This window comes from Zalophus californianus, chromosome 13 (assembly GCF_009762305.2).
Source record: "Zalophus californianus isolate mZalCal1 chromosome 13, mZalCal1.pri.v2, whole genome shotgun sequence".
Classification (NCBI taxonomy): domain Eukaryota; kingdom Metazoa; phylum Chordata; class Mammalia; order Carnivora; family Otariidae; genus Zalophus; species Zalophus californianus.
The window spans coordinates 36,526,935-36,552,265 of NC_045607.1; the positions used below are offsets into that span (position 1 = coordinate 36,526,935).

Here is a 25,331-nt window from a genome sequence, read left to right on the forward strand (position 1 = left end):
ACATGCCAAAGAATGAACCTGGACCCCTATCTTACACTGCTCACAAAAACTAAGTCAAAATGGATTAAGGACTTAAATACAAGATTTGAAAACATAAAACTCCCAGAAGAAAACATAGGAGAAAAAGCTCCTTGACAATGGCCTTGGCAATGATTGGATATGACACCAAAGTACAAACATCAAAAGCAAAAATCAACAAGTGGAACTACATCAAACCAAAAAGTTTCTGTAGAACAAAAGAAACAATCAACAAAATGACAAGGCCACCTACAGAATGGGAGAGAACATCTGCCAACCTTCTATCTGGTAAGGGATTAATATCCAAAATATAAGGAATATAACTCATTAGCAAACAAAAAAATCTGATTAAAAAATAGGTAGAAGACTTGAATAGACCTTTCTCCAAAGAAGACATACAAATGTCCAGCAGCAAGGGGTGCCTGGGTGGCTTAGTCGGTTAAGACTGAGTTTGGCTCAGGTCATGATCTCAGGGTCCTGGGATCAAACCCTGAATCGGGCTCCCTGCTCAGCTCTCTCTCTCTCAAATAAATAAACAAACAACAACAAATGCCCAGCAAGTATACAAAGAAGTATTTAATATCACTAAACATCAGGAAAATGCAAATAAAAACCACAAAGAGATGTCACCTCACACCTGTTAGAATGAGTATTTTCAAAAAACTAAGAGATAACAAATGCTGGCCAGGATATGGAGAAAAAGGAATCCTGGTGCACTGCTGGCAGGAAATGTAAATTGGTAGAGCCACTATGGAAAACAGTATGGAGGTTCCACAAAAAATTAAAAAGAAAACTACCCTATGATCCAGCCTTCCCACTTCTAGGTATATATTCAAAGAAAACGAAGTAACTATCTCAAATATTTAATGGTACCTCTATGTTTATTGTAGTATTACTCATAAAAGCCAACACATGGAAACAACCTAAGTATTTACCAGTGGATGAGAGGATAAAGAAAATGTGGTATATAAATATAACAAATTATTATTCAGCCTTAAAAAAGAAGGAAAGCCTGTCATTTGTGATAACAGGATGGACCTTGAGGGCATTATGCTAAATTAAATAAATCAGACAGAAAGAGATAAATACTGTATGATCTCACGTCTGTGTAAAATCTAAAAACATCAAACTCATAGAAAGAGTGGAATGGTGTTGGGCAGGAGATGAGGGGTAGGGGAAATGGTGAGATGCTGGTCAACAGGTACAAACTTTTAGTTCAGATGAGTAAGTTCTGGGGATCTAAGGTACAGCAAGGTTGGCTATAGCTAACAATACCATACTATATACTGGAAAGATGCTATGAGAGCAGAGCTTTAATGTTCTCACCATAACAACAAAAAATGATAATTACGTGAGGCGCAGGCCTTACTGTGGTAAACATCTCACAATATACACTTGTATCAAATCATCACATTGCACACCTTAAGCATACACAATGTTATACGTCAATTATATTCCAGTAAAGCCAGGGGAAGAAAAAAAGACTTGGTTGGGAAGAGGTAAAGGAATACAATGGTGAATCTCAGGAAAGGAGAAGCAGTTCTACATTCAGACCCTGGACAGGAGAAGGAGGGGGTCACTGCTGGAATGGACATTTATCTCCCACTGGGACAAAAGCAAAGTTGGAACCACCCAGAAGAAGAGGGATAGGACTTTTATGTGCGATGCCATATGTCATCACAGTCTCCACAGTCCTTAATAAGCCTGCATTACAAGGAAGTTACTAGAAACCAGGACAGAACCCACAGAATGTGGATTCTGCCTGCTTAATATCACTTAAATACATCTCTTCCTTTAACTTTTTCTGCCACTACCTTATCCTTATCATTCAAGGGTCTCCTAACTGATCTTTAATCTTCATTCTAATCCTCTTCCACATAGTTGTTAGTGATCTTTCTGCAAGGACTCTCTCATAGCGTGACTCCTCTGCCCTTCAGTGGCCTTCAGTCAAGGCCTTCAATAAGTTTCAACTCCACCGCTTAACACAAAAGGCCTTCATAATATGACCTCTTTTCTCAACCCCACACCTTACCAATTCCCTTTCCTTGCAGCCATCACCGCCCCACAACCACCACTTATTTAGTGCTTATTAGGTGCCAGGCACCCTAAGAACTTTACATGGGTTATCTCATTTAATCCTCCTAACAACTCCATTGGGTAGAAATTACCATCACCTTAATTTGACAGAAGAGGAAGTTCAGTCAAAGGCAGTGAGGTTAAATGACTTGTCCAAGGTCTTATAGCTATAAAGAGTAGAACCAAGATCTGATCCCAGATAGGTGAACTCCAAAGCCTGACATTGTAACTACCCTAATTAAACTGCTTATATTTCGGGGCACCTGGGTGGCTCAGTTGGTTAAGCGTCTGCCTTCGGCTCAGGTCATGATCCCAGGGTCCTGGGATCGAGCCTCGCATAGGGCTCCCTGCTCAGCGAGAAGCCTGCCTCTCCCTCTCCCACTCCCCCTGCTTATGTTCCCTCTCTCACTGTCTCTCTATCAAATAAATAAAATCTTTAAAAAAAATTAAACTGCTTATATTTTTTTCAAATTAACATACTCATTTACAATTCTGTACCTCCAAACATTCTACTACCTCTATATGGTAATCCCTCTCTTCCCCAACCCCTTTCATTAACCAACTCCTGCTTATTCCTCAAAATTCAGGCTGAGCTTTACCTTTTCTGAAAGTTTTCCCTGACACCACTGGTCTGCTTAGATGCCTCTCTTGTAGGTTCCCAGAACACGCTCTATGAACCTTTGGCAACTACAATGAAATTCAGTAATAATAATAATAATAATAATAATAAACCCAATACATTAAAAAAATAAATAAATCTAGTAATTTGTGCCACCTGCCTCCACCAAATGATGAGCTCTCCAAAAACAGAGATGTGTCTTAACTTTACATCCCTACATGTTCAGTTTGTTAAGGGAATAAATGGATAAATGAACCAATTACTGAAAGTGAGTAGAAATAAATAAAAAGACACCAATGGTTTGCCTCAGTGTAAATAATGAATAATGAGAAAATGAGAGTGAAAAAAAGTAAAAAACAGTTGGCAAAATTCAAAGGCTAAATAAAGTACCTGAATGGTTTATAAGCTCTCTTTCAAAGTCCAGGTTCATCTCATGCTAAGGAACAGAGACTAAATATTCAGATATACCCCTTCATAGTTGAAAAATCAAAGCTGAGAACTATGTCTTCTCCAACCAAAGAGAATTCACAGATGGATGACAAAGGACCCCAGAGTGTGGTAAGCTAAACAAACAAAGCTAAACATGAGCTTCAGAACCAATGGGACGTTTTATAAAACTTAAAAGGAGGAAGCCTTAAAGATAGGGCTGGCACAAAAAGAGCATTTGGGAATGGGAGGAGGCAGTGTGAACAAGATTTTAGTCTTAAGTGAGGTACTCCTAGGAAGCATTACAAATTGGATGTATTCACCATAAGCAAATGTCTAAGAGATTTAGGTTGTCCTCCCATCATTTGCTGTCCAAATCCTACTGCCTTTTAAGGTCTATGTCAAATGCCCTTGTTTTAGTAGCTTTTCCCAATATCTGACTTCTTCCTTCTTGGAATCCCTTCAATTTTACTGAGGTTTCAAGGCACTTCTCACAGACTGCTTTGATTAGAGTTATATATATGCTTAGAAACTGCTAACTAATTGAAGGAGCACTATGCTTTCCTCAGACCTGACTCATTCAATACATATTTGTTGGACTAAAGGGAATCTATTCTGCAAATTCATGGTCTGCAAGAATTATTAAGACAGGGGGCGCCTGGGTGGCTCAGTCGTTAAGCGTCTGCCTTCGGCTCAGGTCATGATCCCAGCGTCCTGGGATCGAGACCCACGTCAGGCTCCCTCTCCTTGGGAAGTCTGTTTCTCCTCTCCCACTCCCCCTGCTTGTGTTCCCTCTCTTGTGTCTGTCTCTATCAAATAAATAAATAAAATCTTTTAAAAAAAGAAAAGAATTATTAAGACAGAAACTGTAAACTAGTAACTAGACCCAGAAAGAAGTCCTGGCTTTGAAATTAGAAAATAAAAGATACTATTGAAAGGATCTAGAAAAATATACACAGTCACCAGGTAGTAGGTTAGGATGCCAGCATAAAACAAGTGAAGTAGCTCAGCCTCACAGAAGCGTAAGAGTCAGCCTTGACAGTCAGCTAATGAACAAATCTCAGAAGACCATGCTATGCAGAGAGAAGTGTCAAAGAGAAAAGTTAAATTTCCACAAGCCGGTAGTTCAGAGAGACAACTACGTATCTCAGAGGAAGGCAGCCTGGAACAAATAAGCTTGGGAGAGAAAAGAGATTCTGAGATGGACTGAGAATTCACCTACTCCCCTGCTAAAACTGCCCAAATTTTGGTCACTTAGCACCAAACTAAAATTCACTGTTGCCACTTCTGCTCAACTCAGTTATGTCACATCTCGTCCAATGGTCCCTATCAATCCACAAATGTCTCACATGGTCTAGAAGGTCCTCACTCTACACTTTACTCACCCTCAAGAACATCAAGGACTTTGTCCTAAGCTCCCTTCCACCATAACCACAGTAAAGGAAAACTGAGGATCCAAGGGCCACTGACAGTTGGTCCCACCTGATCCTGAACCTCTTACCAGCTGGTACTGGCGACTGTACAAGTCATGGCAGTTGTTGAAGATATATTCATATGTGGAGTTCAAACAGGCCTTCACACAATCCTTTACCACCTGGCTGGCTCTTGGAGGGCTCTGCAGTTCTTGCACCTGCCAATTAATAAAAGAAATATGGGCCCATGGTCCTGCTCACCTGAGTGATCTCCTCCTAGAATTCCCCTCAACCTATTCCAGATCCCAGCATCTCTCGATGGGTCCCTGCACCCTGCCCTAGGATGAAATTGCTAGGATACCTGATTGGGAGAACTGCCCATCCCATCCCTGCTGATCCACGGTCTTCTCAGATGTAACCCAGGGAACAGGTGTATGGAAATGTGCGCTTAGAGGTGATGAATACTATAGCCTCAGATTGTGCCCAATGATTCTTATTCTCCATGTTCCTGTGGCCAGGTGCCCAGTCCATCACCATCTAGCCCAGTTTATCTCTTACCTTCATTCTGAAGAAAGTAATGCTGGTCAGCAAATCCACTGTTGACTTCAAGTCCTGAAGGCGCTCAGGGCTTCCAGCAGGAAAATTATTCTGTTGCAAATTAAGCAAATTTAAGAAAGGAAAAGAGAAATATGAAAGCCTTCCCTGCCAAAAGCAATGAAATAAAAAGCTTCCTTAACTACTACCCACTGGGATTTTCCCCAGTTGAGCTAAACAAAAAAGCTGTAAAACTAAAGTCTCCCCTCTCTTTTCTATGACAAAGACAGGCTCTTGCCTAAAGCAGGGGTTAATAATCCCCAGCCCAGCAAGCAACATCTCCTACACCAACCCTACTTCCCATGCAATGTGTAAGCATTTGCACAAATGAACACACAGACAGAAACACACACATTTTATACACACATTTTTCTTGGGTGAAGATTCTTATACCTAAACAGTGAGTTCTTCAAAAGTTATAATGTAACTGTATATTCTGGAATATAAATGGAGCCACACTACAGACCAGACTTAGATCAAGGATACATATTTTCTGTGCAAGGGACCTCAACTATTCCACATTCCTTCCAGAGCCAGAAGATGGCAGAGCTCTGAGCAAAACTGCTTTGGAGTGACTTCCTTAGGACCTTCCCACCATGCCTCACTTCATTCCCCTTGGCATGAGTTTTAGGAGGAAGCTGCCAAGGAGAGCTGAAGGGAGATGTTGAGCCACTCTCCATTTTAAGGGTTGCTTTTTTAAACTTTAAAATGGCTAATTACATGCCAAATATAAGATATACTGTCAACTCTCCATTATTCATGCAAATGGAGGGCACTGAAATTGCAGATAATTAAAACTCCACTTCTTTTTGACTTTGAGGTTATTTTTATACTTACTTTTTAATGTGGATATATTGCCTGTTCTGGAAATTCACAACACTTTAAAGCAAGTAACAAAACCATTCTAAGAAGATCTAACTTAGGAAGAATTGGGAAACTGCCCATTTTCCTGTCCTGCCCTGTCCCTGGTACCCCCTTCTCCTAGTATATCTATTTCCTCCCTCCATTCTAGGAATGGACATGACCCTTGCTACAAATCACTTGCCCAAGCCAAGCTACTCTTTCTCTCCCCTTAGCCAGATTCTCATACCTCCCTTGAAAAATAAGAGAACATGAAAAATACAAAAAAGAAATATAAGGGGCATTTCTGGAAGAGATTATCCTCTTCCATAATCTGGAAGAGATTATCGACCCTAATGAGAATGTCATCAGAGGATTTGACAGAGTGACATCAGTATGGTTGGAAAGCCAACTGCCTATAAAAAAACAGCCACACTTGCTATTTACACACTGCATGGTCTTTGGAGTTTGGAGAACCACAGACGTCAGTGGCACTGGCATGTGCGTAGGTGTGATGACAGGGACCAATTTTCCTTGCCTTTAATCTTTATAGCCAAGATTGGACTACAGGCTCTCTAGACAGAGCTTGATATTATCTGTTATTCCATCTCACAGTCATGTCTTCACTCACCCTGTAGGTAGAGAGGTCAATCCTCAGTGAGTTGTGCAGCTGGTCCAGTAGCTTTACAAATCTCTCTTTCTGAGGGTAGGAAACAAATAACAGGGAAGAGAGAAATAATCTGAGCTCCCTAGACTGTAGCAGAAACAGAACCATCTCTGGGTGAGGAGGAGACACTGGTTTAGGGACACATCCTATCTCATCACTGCCCATGAGAACGAACAATGTAACGGAGGACTGGGATAGGTGGCCCCTGTTCCATCTCTTAGTGGCTCTGTCTCAAACTGGGGAATTTTCTTACACTGGCAAGGGGACAGGAAGTTCCCAGGAGAGAAACAGCTCTTTCTATATAAGAGTCAACAGGAGATGACCCATGCATCTCCATCCCTTTGGGACTCTAACTCCTCTTAGTCAAATAAAAGGAAACTCAAAACACATTCTCCAACTTGTTCCTGAGTCTGTGGTCTCCTGACTTACCCTCAAGCAGCTCTTAACAGTTAAATAGCCACAGCATACCAGTAAGGATAAGAGGGAGAAACTGATTCATTTGGAAGGTGATCAAGCAGACCTGAGAGGGTTTCTCTTTCAACCACATTCCATATCATTTTCCTTAGTTTATACTTGTTTAATGTTAAAATAAATAACATACACTATTTATTTGTATTTTATATTATTTTTAATAAATATATAATGTATTATTTGTTTCAGGGGTACAGGTCTGTGATTCATCAGTCTTACAGAACACCCAGTGCTCACCACACTATTTTAATAGTTGATTTTTATAGAAAAGGTATAACTAAATGTGGAATCACATGCCTATAGGCTGTTGGTATAGCACTCTTAGAATTCATACACTGATTGTATGATAGATCATTAGGACTTACATAAATATATATAATGGGATGAGATAATGGAACACATGTTTGAGTGGCTTAATCAATGATGTTAATTAATCTACAGAAAGACTCTACCAAAAAAGGGAAGATGGTTACTTCCAAAAAACAGGGCTCAGAGACCCAGTAGATTTGGGAGTAGTCCCAGTAATGTTATTCCTTAAGAGGTAATCTTTGTGGTTGATCAAAGATATTTCATTCAGTTTACATTGAACTTGTGTCAGGTGACATTCTGAATAAAGATTCAACTTCTCAAGTAACTTAAAACCAGGAAAGGGCACATCCTGGATAGGGTAAACAGTCCAAACACTAGAAAAGGGATAGGCTCAGGAATATACTGGAATCTTCACTCAGACATCAGTTGCATATGAACTTGAGTGGTATGAGTCAGAGAGAAACAAAATAATATTAAGAAAGGTCTACTTGTGGACTTGCAGGACTAAGGAACATGGTGACTCAACCAAGTTCTTGGCCTAGAGAGGTTCTGCCTCAGCCCAGGTGGTACCCCTGAAACCACAGTGATGCTATTCCACTTTCTCTCATGTATCCATGTCTGAGGACAGTCCATTAGTAAGTCTACCTATCCATAATGAAATAAGGAAGAGTCTATTAGCATAGTCTACACACCCATAAAGAAACAAGTTCATCTAAGTGTCAGCTCTCTGAATTTTAGGCATATTAAACAACTCTATAGTGCCTACTGGGAAAAATCAAACTTTATTAACTGATAACAAATGAGTAGGTATGTTTTTACATCACACTCACCCCAAAGTTGGAAGCTGCAAAGCGATCAGATGCAGAGACATTGGTGGAGGCAGTTGTGTGGGCATAGTAGGCATTGATGTTGGCCAGTAAGGTGCTCATCACTGCTGGCACACCAGGACACATGTACTTGGATGACAAACATGCAAAGTGCCTGAAAAATAGCATCCTCAGCCTCAAAGACTCTTCAGGGCCTGCAGCAAAAACTAAGTAATTAAAAGAGCTCATTGGTGTATATGAAGCTTCCCATCACCTTGGCATACAAGGATCTTCACAATTGATTCATTCAAATATACATTCAATGAATGCCTACCATGTGCCAGGCCCTGTTCTAGGTGCTAGAATTCAAAGATGTGATAGGCTGGCAGAGAAAGAAGTGTTAGAAAGTCAATAAGCGAAGACATGCTAGGCAAAACCACTGTAGAAACATACAAGAAGATCACCTCAGTCAGAATGGTTGGGGGCTGAAAGGGATTAGAATAGGATTTCTCAAAGAGAAGATGGCTGAACCAAGTCTTAAAGAATTAGTAGGAATTAATCAAATGGAGAAGTGTGCAGGCAAAGGGAAATTGCATTGCAAAAGACAAACATATTCATGAGAGACTGATTCATTTGAAACCTCAGTTATGGCCACTGTTCAGGTATTTGATAGAGGAATACCAAGAAATGAGAGAAGAGAAGCAAGCACAGAATAGTTAATAGAAGAGTTTATCCTCAATACCATGGCAAATTTTAACATAAAGGCACAGTGTGATCAGATTAGTCTTTCAGAAAGTTCCCTTTGATGATAAATTGGAAAAGAAGGCTTGGAGAGAGATGAGACGAGGACAGAAAGAGCAGTTGAAGAGTTACTGCAATCATTCAGAAAAGAAGCAATGAAGCACTAAATGGAACAGAGAAATGGTTAAGAAGATAGATTCTAGGGGCGCCTGGGTGGCTCAGTCGGTTGGACGTTTGCCTTTGGCTCAAGGCATGATCCCAGGGTCCTGGAATTGAGCCCCACCATCGGGCTCCCTGCTTGGCGAGGAGCCTGCTTCTCCCTCTTCCCCTGCTCGTGCTCTCTCTCTCACTTTCAAATAAATAAATAAGATCTTAAAAAAAAAAAAGAATATAGATTCTAGAGCAAGACTGGTTTTGACTCACAGCTCCACCGCTTACTCAGCGACTTTGGATAAATTACGTAAGCTTCTCTATGCCTGTTTTCTTACCTAAAATGGGAAAGATAATGATACCCCCTCACGGGGTTAATATGAGAATTAAATGAGTTAAAATTCATCAAGTGCTTAGACCAGTGCCTGGGACATAAGGAAATGCACAAGGGAGTTGTTGTTATTATTATCATTATTATTGTGCTATAGTAATAGTGATAGGTTAAAAACATTTTTAGGAGATAGAATCCAGGTTTTACAGTTTGGATGTGGGGATTTAAAGGGGCAGTAGTAATTAAGAAAGAAAAGTTTATGCCGACTCCTAAATTTGTGTGGACACCTGCCTAGAAAATTGTTCCATTTACTAAAATAGGGAATATAGGAAGATATCACATATTTGGTGGAGACGATGTCAATTTGGAATTTAGCATACTAAGGAAGCAGATGACAATGGATCTGAAATTCAGGAAGAGGTGTGATCTGGAAAAAAAAATTGGGAGTCCCTAGCCCAGAAGTAGTGGTTAAGGTCATAGGTTTGAATGAAATCATACAGGGAGAATGAACAGAGTAAGAATGGTAGGGAGGCCATTCTCAAAGCACATTCCTCACCATATTTTTTCTTGCCATCTATAATGAACTTCCTGTAATTCCTTGAATATTCTATGTTCGGCTGCATCTCAACACCCCAGCACATGCCCTACCGGAAATGCTCTTCTACCTTTCCTGTATTTCAAGACTCAGTTCAAGTGTCATCTCTTTAATGGCTTCCCTCACATGCCTCCCCTAAAATTCTGATGCTCTCATAATACCCTGTTATTACTTCTACCATAGCACTGATCATATTATACTGTAATTGTTTACTGGTCTCTCTTTCCTACTAGACTCAGTTCCCCAAGCACAGAGGCCCCATCTTATTCATCTTTGTGTTCTCAGCACCTAGAACAATGTGTGACACATAAAAGGAACTTAATAAAAGTTTTTAGAATAAATGAAGCACATTCAGGGAAAGAGTTACCCTCTGTTTACCTGGGGCTGCTTCCTGAGCACAGCTCTAGTGGCAGTCTCACCAATATACAAACAATACCTCTTCTCATAGTAGGCAAAAATTTCTGGCATAGGAGTCTTGCTCAACTCCAGACACAGCTGCTTTCCCTATAGTTTAGTGAATCTATGAAAGCTTGTCTATCACACACATATACGTAAGCACACATGCGGTATCTCCTCAGGCCTGTGATGTTTGGGCAAGTTTGTCCTGGCATACCCTCTTATGCCCTTTGCCCTTCCTATCTCTGAACCCTGGGGGAGACAAATAAATACCTTCTCCCTGAATTCCTGATAAACATACTCCCTTTATACATATATTTTCTTTGCCTTGGGGCACAGACCCACCTCACCTCAGCTCAGGGAGGAAAGCAACAATTCACTGCATACTACCCCACTAAGGACCTGTTCACTCTCTCCATGTGCCTTCATTAGCCTCCCTACAAGTTAGCAGCCACTTCCCAAAGTCCCAGGGGAGCCTCACGTCATGGCCTGATATATGGACTCGATGCCATAGCGCATGGCAAATTCATCCACAATTTCTTGGGCAGTCTCATCAAAGTACACCTTCCATGCATCATCTCCTCGAGCCTCAGGGATCAGGACTCCTCCGCTACCCTGAATGTCTGTGAGGTAATGGAAAAGGTTCTGCAGGAGACAGAGCAAAGGAAAGAGTTAAATACATATTAAAAACAAAACCAAAAACTGGTGGTAAAGTCCAGGAGAATGTGAATAGGGTGCCAAAGAAATTCTGTCTTTCAAGTCATTGCTAGTTCCTCGTGTGGTCCCAGTAGGCTGCGCTTACATTAGTGAAAGAGAACTAAGGCTGGGATTATTACTTGGGCTCTCTGGGGTAGCACAGTGAATAAAAAACAGGTCCCAGATCTTCAACCATTCAGCAATCCTATTTACTGTCAAGGACCCTTCCCAGCACAGCTTTCTGACACCCCCATCTACCAAGGGCTGGCTCACCTCATGGAGACACGTATACTGCACGTGATATGGTGCTACCTTCTCCTCCCCCTTGATCTCCACACTGATTTGTAGTCGGATAGCCCCTGAGACGGCTGATTTATCTGTCCTCTTCTCTAAGAAGAAAAGAACCAGAGATTGACACCAATGCAACTACAGAGAACACAGACATCCCTCATCCTGGCTTAACCCAAGGAAAAAGAGGCACTGATGTAGGGGTTCACCTAATAGGGTGAACTTACTCCAGCGACCACATCGTCTATACATATCCCAAATATTCCCCATAGAAATTCTCTTATGCCATTAAGAGAATAGGGAGCTAAAACTATTAGAGGTGAGCATGAAAATTAAAGGGCCTTCTGAAATCTGAAGAATGTCCAGCCAGAGTGAGTTCCAGCCACTTCCACACCTCTGTCCCCCATCTCCACACATGATCGGTTCTCTGCAGGTAAGGCACACTCTGTATAGAGGAATGCTTTAGGGACTGAGTGATGGTTTTAGTAGATAAGATTTTCCCCCAGATTTTCCATTCATACTATCACTTCTCAGCAACTTTCTCTGGTCCTGTTTCCTTACCCAAGTTGTACCAGACGTCCATCTCACCACTCAGTGTCCGAACCTCAATAATGGTTTGGCCAAGGAAATCATCAGACTCTCGCTTTAGCCGCTGCTTTACTCTCGACTTGATGTCATCATCCTCATCCCATACACGTACCTTGATGCGGTCAGAAGAGTTGTGGCACTCACTGTGAGAGAAACAGGCAAGCTCTGTTAGGGACCAACAAAGCAACACCCATTCTTAGTACTTCCAATTCCCTCCCAAAGCTCCATCAACTGTACTTGAGGCCCTGCAGAGGAAGAGAAGGAGTCAGGGAACAGTGGTACTAAAGTTCCAAGTGAGACAAACTATCCTAGTCAGCCTGGGTGGCTCTACATACCATTATCGAGTCCTTATTCCCTTGACACAAAGAAGGGTGGGGGTTGGGGGGAAGAGTAATTAGGGACAATTCTGATTTCCTGTGCTGCTAGCTGTATCAACAACACCAAACGGTGGACAAATGCTAAAGACCCCTAGGAAGCAACTGCTAGTTCCCTTCCCAAAGTCAGTAAAGGTGTTAATGTTCATGATATGTCCATCTGGTCATATCTGCTTAGCTTTCCATCCAGCTCCCCCATCTATCTAAGTATGTGCTTGGTGAACTTCATTCTTTAAAACCCAGTTGAATTGTTATTTTTCCCTATGATGTTTGCTTTGGAAAAGGGAGTTTGGCCAGGTACCCCACATGCTCTCCTTCCCTCACAGGTGCTTACGGGATCCTACTGCCTCATACAATGATAGAATTTGCTGCTTTTTTTCTCTGTGTTCTCATAGTATCTTTGCACATCCCATTAAAATACTATAGTATAACTGCTGGTCTACTGAAAAATAGACAAATTGACAAGGAACTTCTTGAAGGCAGATTGTCTTATACATTTTATTTTTTTTAAGATTTTATTTATTAGAGAGACAGAGAGAAAGAAAGAGCAGGAGGAGGGGTAGGGGGAGAGGGAGAAGCAGGTTCTCCACTGAGCAGGGCGCCCAATGGGCGTGCGATCCCGGGATCCTGAAATCACGACCTGAGCTAAAGGCAGACACTTAACCAACTGAGCCACCCAGGTGCGCCATGTCTTGCACATTTTAGATACACAATATCATCTACAGTGTCTTCTACAGAATAGGGGTTTAAGAATGTATTTGCTATTCATGTCTTCTGCCCATTTATTGACTTATTTGTTTTTTGGGTGCTGAGTTTGAGAATTTCTTTATAGATGTTGGATATCAGCCCTCTATCTGTAGTATCATTTGCAAAAATCTTCTCCCATTCTGTGGGTTGCCCCTTTGTTTTGTTGACTGTTTCCTTTGCTGTGCAGAAGTTTTTACCTTGATAAAGTCCCAAAAGTTCAATTTTGCTTTTGTTTCCCTTGCCTTTGGGGACGTGTCTTGAAAGAAGTTGCGTGGCCAATGTCGAAGAGGTTACTGCCTATGTTCTCCTCTAGGATTTTTTTTTTTAAAGATTTTATTTATTTATTTGACAGAGGGAGAGAGAAAGCACAAGTAGGCAGGCAGGCAGGCCGTGGAAGAGGGAGAAGCAGGCTCCCTGCTGAGCACAGAGCCTGATGTGGGGCTCGATCCCAGGACACTGGGATCATGACCCGAGCGGAAGGCAGATATTTAACCGGCTGAGCCACCCAGGCGCCCCTCTCCTCTAGGATTTTGATGGATTCCTGTCTCACACTGAGGTCTTTCATCCACTTTGAGTTTATCTTTGTGTATGGTGTAAGAATGGTTGTCATTCTTCTGTATATAGCTGTCCAATTTTCACAGCACCATTTATTGAAGAGACTGTCTTTTTTCCATTGCGTATTTTTCCTGCTTTGTCAAAGATTACTTGACCATACAGTTGAGGGTCCGTATCTGGGCTCTCTATTCTGTTCCATTGGTCTATGTGTCTGTTTTTGTGCCAGTACCATGCTGTCTTGGTGATCACGGCTTTGTAATATAGCTTAAAATCAGACAACGTGATGCCCCCAGTTTTGTTGTTTTTTCCCCCAACATTTCCTTGGCAATTCGGGGTCTTTTCTGATTCCACACAAATTTTAGGATTGTTTGTTCTAGCACTTTGAAAAATACCATTGGAATTTTGATCGAGATGGCGCTGAAAGTATAGATTGCTCTGGGCAGCACAGACATTTTAACAATGTTTATTTTTCTGATCCATGAGCATGGAATGTTTTTCCATCTTTTTGTGTCTTCTTCAATTTCTTTCATGAGTGTTCTGTAGTACCTAGAGTACAGATCCTCTACCTCTTTGGTTAGGTTTATTCCAAGGTATCTTATGGTTTTTGGTGCTATTGTAAATGGAATCAATTCTCTAATTTCTCTTTCTACAGTTACAAAAAACAAATAATCAAGTCAATAAATGGGTAGAAGACATGAACAGACACTTCTCCAAAGAAGACATACAAATGGCTAACAGACGCATGTAAAAAGTGTTCATCATCATTAGCCATCAGGGAAATTCAAATTAAAACCACACTGAGATACCACCTTACACCAGTTAGATGGCAAAAATTGACAAGGCAAGAAACAACAAATGTTGGAGAGGTTGTGGAGAAAAGAAAACCCCCTTATACTGTTGGTGGGAATGCAAGTTGGTACAGCCACTTTGGAAAACAGTGTGGAGGTTCCTCAAAAAATTAAAAATAGAGCTCCCTATGACCCAGCAATTACACTACTCGGTATTTACTCCACAGACACAGATGTAGTGAAAAGAAGGGCCATATGCACCCCAATGTTCACAGCAGCAATGTCCACAATAGCCAAGCTGTGGAAAGAGCTGAGATGCCCTTCAACAGATGAATGGATAAAGAATATGTGGTTCCTATATACAATGGAATATTACTCAGCCATCAGAAAGGATGAATACCCAACTTTTACATCAACATGGATGGGACTGGAGGAGATGATGCTAAGTGAAATAAGTCAAGCAGAGAAAGTCAATTATCATATGGTTTCACTTATTTGTGGAACATAAGGAATAGCATGGAGGACATTAGGAGAAGGAAGGGAAAAATGAAGGGGGAGAAATTGGAGGGGGAGACGAACCACGAGAGACTATGGACTCCAAGAAACAAACTGAGGGTTTTAGAGAGGAGGGGGGTGGGGGATGGGTTAGCCTGGTGATGGGTATTAAGGAGGGCACATATTGCATGGAGCACTGGGTGTTTTACGCAAACAATGAATCATGGAACACTACATCAAAAACGAATGATGTACTGTACAGTGACTAACATAAGATAAAATAAAATAAAAAAGAATGTATTTGCTAAATGGATAAAAACAGGCAAAACTGACTACAGAGTCAATTCATTTAGAATTAATTTAGAATAAAAAGAATTCAAGCAGGAACCACTCAGATTCTTAAAGAAGTAGGTGCTCCACCCAGTAACTACTGCCTCTGAACTGGAGGCCAACTGTACTCGGCCCCAATCCCTTTCCACATGACTTCTCCAGGGAGCCAAGAGAAGAAAGTCTCTACATAACCAGCTGGCTTAGCTAATTCAGACTCTTAAGTCCTGGTCCTAGGCCTTAGGGGTGTGACAAGGCATCTAGATTCTCCAAACATTATTCCATGTCCTAGATTAGAGCTTGCCACTTTTCAACAACCATCCCTTACTGTCTTATGAAAGTCTGTAAGAAAATGAGACAATAGGAAAGGGAGTAGGAGTAGGAGCTGAGGCAGGAGAAAAAGCAGAGCCTTTTAAGGGAAATGGAAACTTCTCCGGACCCCAGATTTCTATCTTCAAGTCAGAATTACTCAGACATTCCTTCCCAACTCTCCAGAAGAGTCTAATCCTTCCTAGGCAGGATGGCAAGGCTGAGAGGTACACAATAGGGTGGTCAGTCCCTGGTTTTGTCACTGAGCAGTAGGAAAATCTAACACTAGAAAAAGCAGTATGGAGTGCCCAGGAGTCCCTTTAATAGCCCTACTTAAGACAGGGCCTGGGTAAAGTAATCCTGACGTAACAGTCCATAAAAAAAAACCCAGGAAATAAATGGCTGCTGCCCAATTGAAGCCTGTGAGAAATGGGTTTTCTCCAGTGCCACTGCCCCATCCCTCTTAGGGTCCAAGCCAAGAATAATAGGATTTAATGCTGCTTCTAATGTACATACAGTCCCAGGTAAGACAAAGCCTTCTGTGACTTACAAATGGAACTTCTCTTCCCAAACAGGATTCAGGTTCCCAAAAATAGTCTTGGTACGCTTCTTGGTTTTGCCCACTTGCACAGTCACGTAAGGGTCACTGGATCCTGTCTTGTCCTTGGCTTGTAGGCCCTGGGCACACACCACTGCAACCCAATTACAGAGGAGGAGGCTTTAGAGTACATTCCAGAAGTCAGAAGTCCTCCATAGCACCACTCATATGTTCTCCATCTTAGAGCAGTCTCTATCTGCTCCTTGCAAGGGAACACTAATCTCAGTTCTCCACATCTACGCTTAGTCCTGGGCCACCAGTCTTTCTCTCAAAAGCTGGCCCAAGAATCCCACCTGCTCACCAGAGCCCTAACTGACCACTTACCCCTAAAATTGATATATACATGCTTCAGCCACACCCACCAAGCTAGTAAAGCACTAGTTTAACTATTCCCTGATCTCCTACCTATCCTGTTTCCCCCATCCCTACCTCTTGTAATATGAGACGTTAACCAAGTACATAACATCAGATTGTTACCAAATCCTTCATTATCATTCATATCACTTGTAGATGCTGGCCTTGCTCTCCCAATACCTGATGGCACCAGGGTCTAGGAGAGGAGGAAGGCCTTCCCTTCTTCCCTCAATTCTATCTTCTTTCCCTCTAGCCCCCTGTTCCCTCAACTCAGGATGCTTCTTCCCCAGGTTCCTCCCCACAGCCTAGGCATTCCTGTCCTCTCAAACTTTGGCCTACTCACCAGTGATGGTAATTTTGGCCGACCATTTGGAGGTGCCATCCAGTACACTCTGCTTCACTGTTTTCATCTGTTGCACATGGGCAACTTTGCTTACAGTAAAGATATCTCGGATAACCTCAAAGATCTCTGGCTTATTCCGCTCTCGGATCTTCATGCGGTCCTTCATGGCCATGATTATGTTCTGGGTCCGGTCCTCAGCTCCATGTTTAGAACTTTTTTCTGCAGCCCCTGAATAATGACCAGAGACAGAAAGTAAGATAACCAATAGGCCACCCACCAGACCAAGGGTCAGGCTGAGGAATAGGGCCTGGGAGAGGTCACTGAGAAGTAGAAGGAGCTTAACACTGGGATGGCCCTGGGAAAAGTTAATCAATATGGGACCTGCTGAAGTTTAATGCCTGGCTAGTGGAATTTAAGCAGCAAAAACTTGATAATTATTATGGGGGTTTATTATACTATTTCACTTAGATATATATTGAATTTTTCATCAAAAAAAAAAAGAAACAAAAAGTGTAGCTTAGCCTGAAGTTGGCCTTGTCTTTCTTCTATCCCACATGGTTGAGAGGTACCCTTCAAGTTTAAGGCCAAAATACCACCAATGGTAACAAAACAGTTACCAGGGAGGGTGGGTGGGTGCACATGACAACTCCACCAATCTCATCCAACTTCCAAGCCATGATACAGATCCCAGAGTTCATCAGAGCATACACTGGATTCTGCCTCAGGACTCTAATGCCTTTAATCTCAGAAAATAATGTAGTATAGAAAGAAAAGTATGGCCTTTGGTATGAGACAGGGTTGGGTTTAAATCCTCACTCCACCACTCCTAGCTGGGTAAACCAGGTTCTTCTAAGAAATCAGCACTTAACTCTTGGGATTTTAAGAAGCATTATGTTAGCATATATAAAGCATCTGGCCCAGAGCCTGGCACCTAACAGGAACTCAAATAAATGGTCGCTTTTATTGTTACCAGCAACATTATTATCCTGGCAGAGATGGCAAGGGACATCTTTACCGGCTGTGACGCCAGATAGGTCATCTCAGAGGCTAGCAGGTTTCCCCTGCTGTCCTAAGGATTATGGCAGAACAGACTCCTCTGATGTGTTTCACCAAATGGGCTTGTCACAAAGGGGCCCTTCCTTCTTTTACTGACTCTGCAGACTGGCTCTTACCTCTCTCTATTCTCCAAAGGCTTGGGCCTTTTCTACAAAACCTGGAGCAAAAATTAAGGCCAACATCTGCATCCTAACCCTGGAAAGACGGTAAGTGGATCTTCTGTCACAGGAGGCCCATAGTAGGGCAATTCATTCCACCCTGAGCTTCACAGAAGCTTTAGGCAGAAGATACTTTCTGATAAATGAAAAATGACCTGGGTTGCATCCTAGTCTTGCCATTTAGCTAGCATATCCCATGCACTGCTACTTCCTTGGATTAGTACCTCTAGAAGGCCCTTGAGAAAAAGGTAGACACTCTTGCTACAGAGCAGCATTTCAGAAGGTTTCCAGCAAGCTGCCTATACAGTCTGTCTGGCTGCTAGTTCTCAGCAATTAAAGCAAGAGTCTGCTGACACCTGTGCTTCTCACCGCAACCACCCCCCCCCGCCCCCGCCATGATGGGTTTGGGCAAAGTCATCACCAGCATTCATATTCAGTCTTTTCAGAGCCCCATTTCTTCCACTGACTTTGTTCTACCTGTTTCTGCATGTCTGCTGTAGCCATGCCACTGGCACCAATCTAGGGCTCTTCGCAGAAAGACATTTTAAGGGAACAATTCTTTGAAGCCTCTCTCTGGGCCCCATTTGTGTCACATATCTTTCCTTGGGATAATGAAGTGCTTATGAGTCTAAAGGTAACCTTCCTTTCTCCTCCCACAATCCTTGAAACTTTCTTTGCTATGGCTTAGCTCTGAATAACACCTGAAAGACCTGGAGGAGCAAGAAAATACTTTCCCACATCCCTAACCCCTGCTCCTCCTGAGGTCTAGCCACAGTGGTATAAGCCCTGCAGGAGCAGAGCAAGGAGCAAGAATTTGGAGGGCTGCCAACTCCTTTGACAGAAACTTGTTGCTTTTCCTGCTCCTATTTGCCCCACTCCATGATGGCACAACAAATCACGTATTTAGTCAGGGCCTTGGGGGTCTGGCACATTCTCCTCTGGGACCTCTGCCTGATCCATTTGATGGTTCTGTTCCTGGCACTCTGTCTAAAAGCTGCATCTATAATCAAGGAAAAAAATGCCACCTTCCCTGGGTCCTAGGGTCTATACTTTAAGAGGTTCTTCTGTGAAGTGTGGAAACTCACAGAACTCCCTCATTAGTTTTGGTCCCCAATTAAACATATTCTAGTCATTTGGGCAATATGGCCACTGCAGCATGTACACTACTCAAGCAGATTCTGGGATCATCTGAATCCTAGAAGAGATCCAATTCTGCCACAGGGCCACAGAAAGCTCAAAAAATGTTTTCCTAAAGGTGCTTGAGCGAGTGCTGTAAGACCTGTTATTTGGAAAGGCAATGCCCCTTGACTCAAGACCGTACTTTCTCTGAAAAAGAAAGAGCTCAAAGATCAGGTAAACCAGAGGAATGACAGTCTGGCCATCCTAGCTCTTTGTTGCAAGACTATTTTGGAGAGGCCCTGCTGTCCCTGCTCTACACTCCTCACCACAGGGGCACTCACGCTGCAGGCAGTCGGCGTTGAGCAGGTCCTGGCACTTCTCATGGCACTTGACTCCACACTCACTGCAGCGCATGCCCTGCCGGGCAATGCCCCAGAGCAGACCTTCACATTCATAGCAGTAGGTCGGGGTAGTGGCCGTCCAGACCTCAAAGTTGTGAGGTGTGGTGCACGAGATGGGGTAGATTAAGGCCTGCAGGGTTTTCTTATACACATGGGATTTCTGAAAGACACATACCCCATCACCCGCCAACAACTTTAGGTCTCTGCTGAGAGATACCAGAACTGAGATCCTTGCAGGGTAATCAAGACCCTGGTTTCTCCTCTGGCAATAAAGGAGAGACTCTAGCCTGGCCCAGCCCATAGCCAAGACTGGAAGAAAGAAGCCCCCCAATGTCATGTGCTCCTGGTCATCCAAGAGAGATCTTACTTGAATGCTACATCTGAACCTTTTCCCAGCGTTCAAGGTTTCTAAGGAAACAGAGGATACTAGCCCCACCATAAAACCCTGAGTTCATTGGTCACATACTCCAACGTGAGACTTGGTCTTACCTTTGTTCTGGCTCCTTACCTCTTCCAGCGTGGAAAACTCAGACCCAAAGCTTTTTATCTGTTTCATTAATGATGTGTGCCCAACACTCTTGAATTCTCAGTTAGTATGGCTATAAAGATGATAACCAGTTTTTAGGCCAGTGGACTCACAAAAGCCCATGGGTCACTTACCAGCTCTTCATCCTTGAGAGAGGTGCGTGTAGCCATTGCAGAAGAAATCCCTGCCTTCCGGGACTGGACCAATGACTGTGAGAGAAGACCTGCTGTCAGCCTTGGCTACTGCCAAGGGCTGGCAAAGTCCTAGGAAGGGAGTTTCAGTGACCAAAGTGACTTGACTACTTGACTTACTACCTTCTCTCTAATTTACTGTCATTCAAAGGGACTGCCCATGGGTTCTAGGTAATAAGAATGCCAAGTTAAGATCTAAAACACAAGACCCTCGGGACTATTCTAACAATGTTAGAATGGCACTTCTCTTAGGGCACCTATCATCCAAAGAGTTTCTCTTTCCTTCCTTATTGGTAGGTTTCCTACCCCTCGTTTATAGGAAGGCAAAGGAAAATGACAAGTTTAGAATTACAGTAGGAAACAGGTCATTAAGAAACTATGTCAGAGTCATATTTAAGAACCATCACTGAGAATGATGCCATGCTATCCTTTATCCCTGGGTACCAACCCACACCCACATAATCCCAGGTGGTTATAGAGGCCAGCAGCCCAAATGAGCAGGACACTTGGCAAGTGAAAGGGGCAATGTAACCTCAGTCAATCAAGGCAGGGGATTAAATCTGAGAGCTGGGACTGCTCTGCTAGCCAAGCTGTCATGTAAAGGAACCTAATGTATCTGCCACGCCCAGGCTTTAGGGACAACCCCTGGAGAGGCACATGGTTTCCCTAGGGCAATGGACATTGGGTAGACAGGAGGTATACTATCAGCCTAAGCAGGAGAAAGAGTTGGGAGGGGCCCACTTGGTTTGAGATGTGGATTCTTACGGAGGATGGAAAGGGGCTCTGGAGACACTCACCATAGCCTGTGCAGAGGACAGCAGAGAAAGGAACAACATGATGTTAAAGCCACCCCCAAGAGCATGAAAATACTTGCAGAGGCAACTGAAAGGTTCTTCCCTATAGTCTAATCAATGTAGGGAACAACATCCCAACCCCCTCTGCTTCTATTCACTAAAAATTATCTTCAACCCAGCCAGCTGTCCAGGGCCCAGAGCTTCTGCTCTAAGGAAGAGTTAAGCCAGGAAGCGAAATATAGGCAAGGTTAAAAGATGGAGAATGGGAGTAGGAAATGACTAAGACACTGCCATCCAACTAGTTAAGCAAAGAGGAGCTGGTGTGCAAGAGAGAGGGGGTGGATAGATGTGGAGAAAAAGTAGGAAGAGAAAAAAAAGGAGATGGAAGATAATGAGAGAAAGTAATAAAGAGATGACCTCAGAACTTATCCTCATCCAACCAGCTTTATGGTGAGAGGAGATATACATTAGAAAGGAGGAAAGAGAAAGGAGAAATATACAAGCAGTAGGGAAGAAAGGAAGGAAGAAAAAAAAAACAAGAGAAAATGGCAAAGGATAATTCCATTCAGCCAACTAAGGATAGAGAAACTGGTGGGGGGAAAAGAGCAGGGAATGGAGGAGAAATGGGAAAAGGAGTGGACAGAAAAAACAAAATAGATTGAATGGTGGGGGGGGCAGAAAATAGTACTAAGAAAAGGGGTTCAAGTCTTACTGAACTTCTAGCTTTAGAGCTCTAGGACTCTGGGAAAGCCTGGGCCCTACTCCATCCCCATCACCCACTAGGCTATGGAAAATTCCTTGAGTTCATCTTGCCGCAGGAGGCATGACCCAAGTTGGGACCTTCCAGTCATTCTGGAGGTCCTGAGATCAGCTTCAACTCCTAAGCTTGTTTCAATTCAATTCCACAATTTTTTTTTTATCATTACCTCTCAGTGCCAGACACTGAGTTATGTACTAGGGACATAGAAATACTCCAGAAAATCCATCTTAGGAGGAGACTGTCACTTTACCTCCAAGGGGTAGCATCAGTCATGCTCATTATACACTAAACTCAATGATCTAGGTCAGGGCTAGAGGCAGTTTCCATTCCAGATCATCAAAGAAGGTTGTAGAGAGGAACAAGATACCTAGAAGACTACTTTGGAGCCCAGTTTTAAGGGCCCAAGCTATAGTTCCAGGTAGGAGCTTTAGCTAATGAAGAACCTGGGGCTCTAATGAGGGAGTAAGATAGAACAAGTCCAACTAAGGTCTCATCACTAAGTCTCAGTGGAGCTTTAGATGATACATTTTCAGACCAGTATCTGTCACTAAATGGACCACTACCAGTCCTAATAATATGCCAAGGCCCAATGGGAGATACCCCAAGCCTACAGCCTAAGTCTACAAAGAGTCACTCACCAGATCACTGACAAGCGGCAGTGGCTTCTTTCTGCGTAGATCTGGCATGCTGTCAATGCCATAGAGCCCTCCAGCTGGCCTGAGGAGAGAAGAAAATATGTCAGGACCTCCAGTCCTGCCTTGTTACTGGCAGGTTCAGTGTTCTATTTTCCTTGCTCACCCTCTCCCCAGAGGAAGATGAACTGATTTCCACCATATCTCTCTGAGAGGGGTAAGGAAGACACAAAGTGAGAGAAATAAAGCCATGGAATGATGAGCAATGGAATCTGCTCTCAGAGTACCCTTCTGAGTCTCCTTCTATAGTTTTAGCCAAAAATCAAGAGCTCTTTTATCCCATAACAACACTTCAAGGCACCTCTGTTTATTTGAAGGCCTCTGTACTCCATAATGCAAGGACGGAATTGGTAGTTAAGAGGGCCTCTCCCTACACTCAGGCCAGAGACACTGCTCCCCTAAGATAAGTGTTTCCTGTTCTATGCTAGAACAGAGCCCATGGGAATGGCTCTACAGAAGATCTGCTGCCTAAGCAAGACTGCTAATGACATTAGGAGATGACCTTCTCTATCGTGAGTAAAAGAGTCACCAGTTCTGTCCATCCAAGCATCCTGAAGAAAAAGGGTCTCCATGGAAAGAGGAGTCTGCATAACCAAGTGGAGGCAGGAAAGGTGGGATAGAAGATTTCCAAAAGGCCACTTAGAGGGGAAAAAAGACCATTCAGGAAGGAAAAAACAGACGGACTCTGAAAGTCTGGCCGAGCCCTATGGATACATCAACAGGGACCAGGAAAAAAAAATTACAGCTGGAGCAACTGGAGATTTCTAAAATTTTTATATCTTTTATATGCTTATTAATTTTGTTGTTCTTGGCCATTTCTTCCATAACCATATGCAATAACAATAAAGAGAATATCCTAGAACACCATTCTCACAATGAGATAAACTGGATTTTATCCCCAACTCTTCTACTAATTCACTACATGTCTTGTGCCAAAATTACTTCCTCTCTTTGGGTCTTGATGCCAATTCTATAAAGGAATGAACTACAAAATTTCTCTGACCTTTTGGAAGCTGATATTCTGAGCCTCAATAAAAAGAACTCATGTACTTGGCCTTAATGAAAACAAGGAGATGGGAAAGGTGATAAGGTAGTTGCGTGGTACACCACGACTGGTCTAAAAAGAGATGTTGCAGAAGATTAAGTAGGTACTGCCAGTTAGCTATATAGGCAAAAAATGGAGCCACAAACTAGATCAAGGCCAAGAGTTGCAACAGGCAACCTGATATGTTAATTTCTAATAAACTAGCTTCCTAAACACAGGAAATGAACTTTGCTTTCAATAAGACTACCAGACCTAGGGAAGTTCTAAACCTGTACCAGCTTCCAAGGACTAAGCTAAAGGAAAGACAACAGGAAGACATTTAGAAAATCACTGCATGGCCCCACTTAAAAATAGCTTAAAAGGGGCGCCTGGGTGTCTCAGTTGTTAAGTGTCTGCCTTCGGCTCAGGTCATGATCTCAGGGTCCTGGGATCGAGCCCCGCATCGGGCTCCCTGCTTCTCCCTCTCCCGCTCCCACTGCTTGTGTTCCCTCTCTCGCTGTGTCTCTCTGTCGAATAAATAAATAAAATCTTTAAAAAAAAAGCTTAAAAAATTAAATATACAAATAACTTAGCTATGTTCCATTGTCATGTATGTATTTTACAACCATTAGAAGAAAAAAGCTAAAGTCCCAAAGAAGGTCTGTAGAAAAAGCAACTGGTACCACAAGTTTGTGGTTAATTCTAAAAACTATAATATGTACCACTTAAGGATTTTGCAACATAAATGAGCTTCAGACAACAGAAAAAAGGATAGTTCATTCAAATGACCAACTCTTGATTTAAGAAAGACAAATCACAAGGAAAAGGAGCATGTAAACATATAGTAGATAACTTTATGATCTGATCTTATTTCTTCCCTGGTCATGAGGGAGAGGAGGCATCCACGGGGAACGCTCATGTCAAAAGGCCTATATGGGACAAGGAGAGAAAGAAGATCCTGAGAAATAATGGGCAGTTTATGTGCCCCAGGAAGGAGGGGGAGGCACTTAAACTCTTTCCTCTCAAGAACAGTTATAGGCAGCAGTTGAGCAGCTTAAAATGACTCTCTGCTGCAATCACATGGGTCTGAGACTCTCAAACAAGAAAGCACAGACAGAACACACTGAGCTCATAAAGGATGCTACTTATGTCTTGACTAGAGTGGAATGGAATAAGTAAGTGACTCACATCAGCTGAATTCAGGACAGAACCCAGAGAGTAATCTAATCAACTACACTATCAACAATGGAATAAAAAAGAACTGTGTCAAACACAGATATTTTTCTAGTTTCCTCTTTCTTCTACCTAAAGGGTAGATCATTACTAAGATGCAATGAATCAGAAATTCTAGAGGCAAGGATAGGGAAGCCCCAAGTCTCCCTTCCCTGCTCCAGGGGAACCACTCTATAAAGCTCTCTCTTCTGTCTCTGAGGAATCAGTCTGCAGAGTTCTCTCCTCTCCCCAGAGAACCAACCGATCCGTATAGTAGAGCCTCTTCTTTCCCAGGATCCAATTTATGGAGCTTTTTCTACTGCTTCCCAGGGGAAAACCTGGAAGTCGCATGAGAGACTATAAAATCCATGGAAACCTTGTAGGGAATCACTTACCCTTCCGGGAGCCACTGGGGCAAAGAGGGGTGACCATCATCTGGAATCTTTAAAAAAAGATAGAAAAAAAGTTAGATCCTAGAAAAGATG

At 42.6% G+C, this 25,331-nt stretch overlaps 1 protein-coding gene across 19 annotated transcripts in view; it reads right to left on the reverse strand.

Annotated features, from left to right (window-relative positions):
• UNC13B (unc-13 homolog B) overlaps positions 1-25,331 on the reverse strand; it is a 215,773-nt gene that overhangs the window by 15,668 nt on the left and 174,774 nt on the right. For 14 of the 19 annotated variants that reach the window (XR_003523586.2, XM_027614555.2, XM_027614564.2 and 11 more), the window contains 14 exons: positions 25,242-25,288; positions 22,557-22,635; positions 21,162-21,167; positions 20,308-20,382; positions 19,588-19,807; positions 16,914-17,141; positions 16,169-16,310; positions 11,997-12,166; positions 11,421-11,536; positions 10,933-11,096; positions 8,263-8,413; positions 6,617-6,685; positions 5,110-5,199; positions 4,641-4,769 (listed from right to left, as the gene is read on the reverse strand). Coding sequence is in view for 18 of the 19 variants with exons in the window: in XM_027614555.2 (XP_027470356.2) it covers positions 4,641-4,769; positions 5,110-5,199; positions 6,617-6,685; positions 8,263-8,413; positions 10,933-11,096; positions 11,421-11,536; positions 11,997-12,166; positions 16,169-16,310; positions 16,914-17,141; positions 19,588-19,807; positions 20,308-20,382; positions 21,162-21,167; positions 22,557-22,635; positions 25,242-25,288 (1,686 nt within the window). In the remaining variant the exon portion in view is untranslated. The remainder of the gene's footprint in view (positions 1-4,640; positions 4,770-5,109; positions 5,200-6,616; positions 6,686-8,262; positions 8,414-10,932; positions 11,097-11,420; positions 11,537-11,996; positions 12,167-16,168; positions 16,311-16,913; positions 17,142-19,587; positions 19,808-20,307; positions 20,383-21,161; positions 21,168-22,556; positions 22,636-25,241; positions 25,289-25,331) is intronic. The other 5 variants (XM_027614557.2, XM_027614561.2, XM_027614559.2 and 2 more) reach the window with 1 other exon arrangement.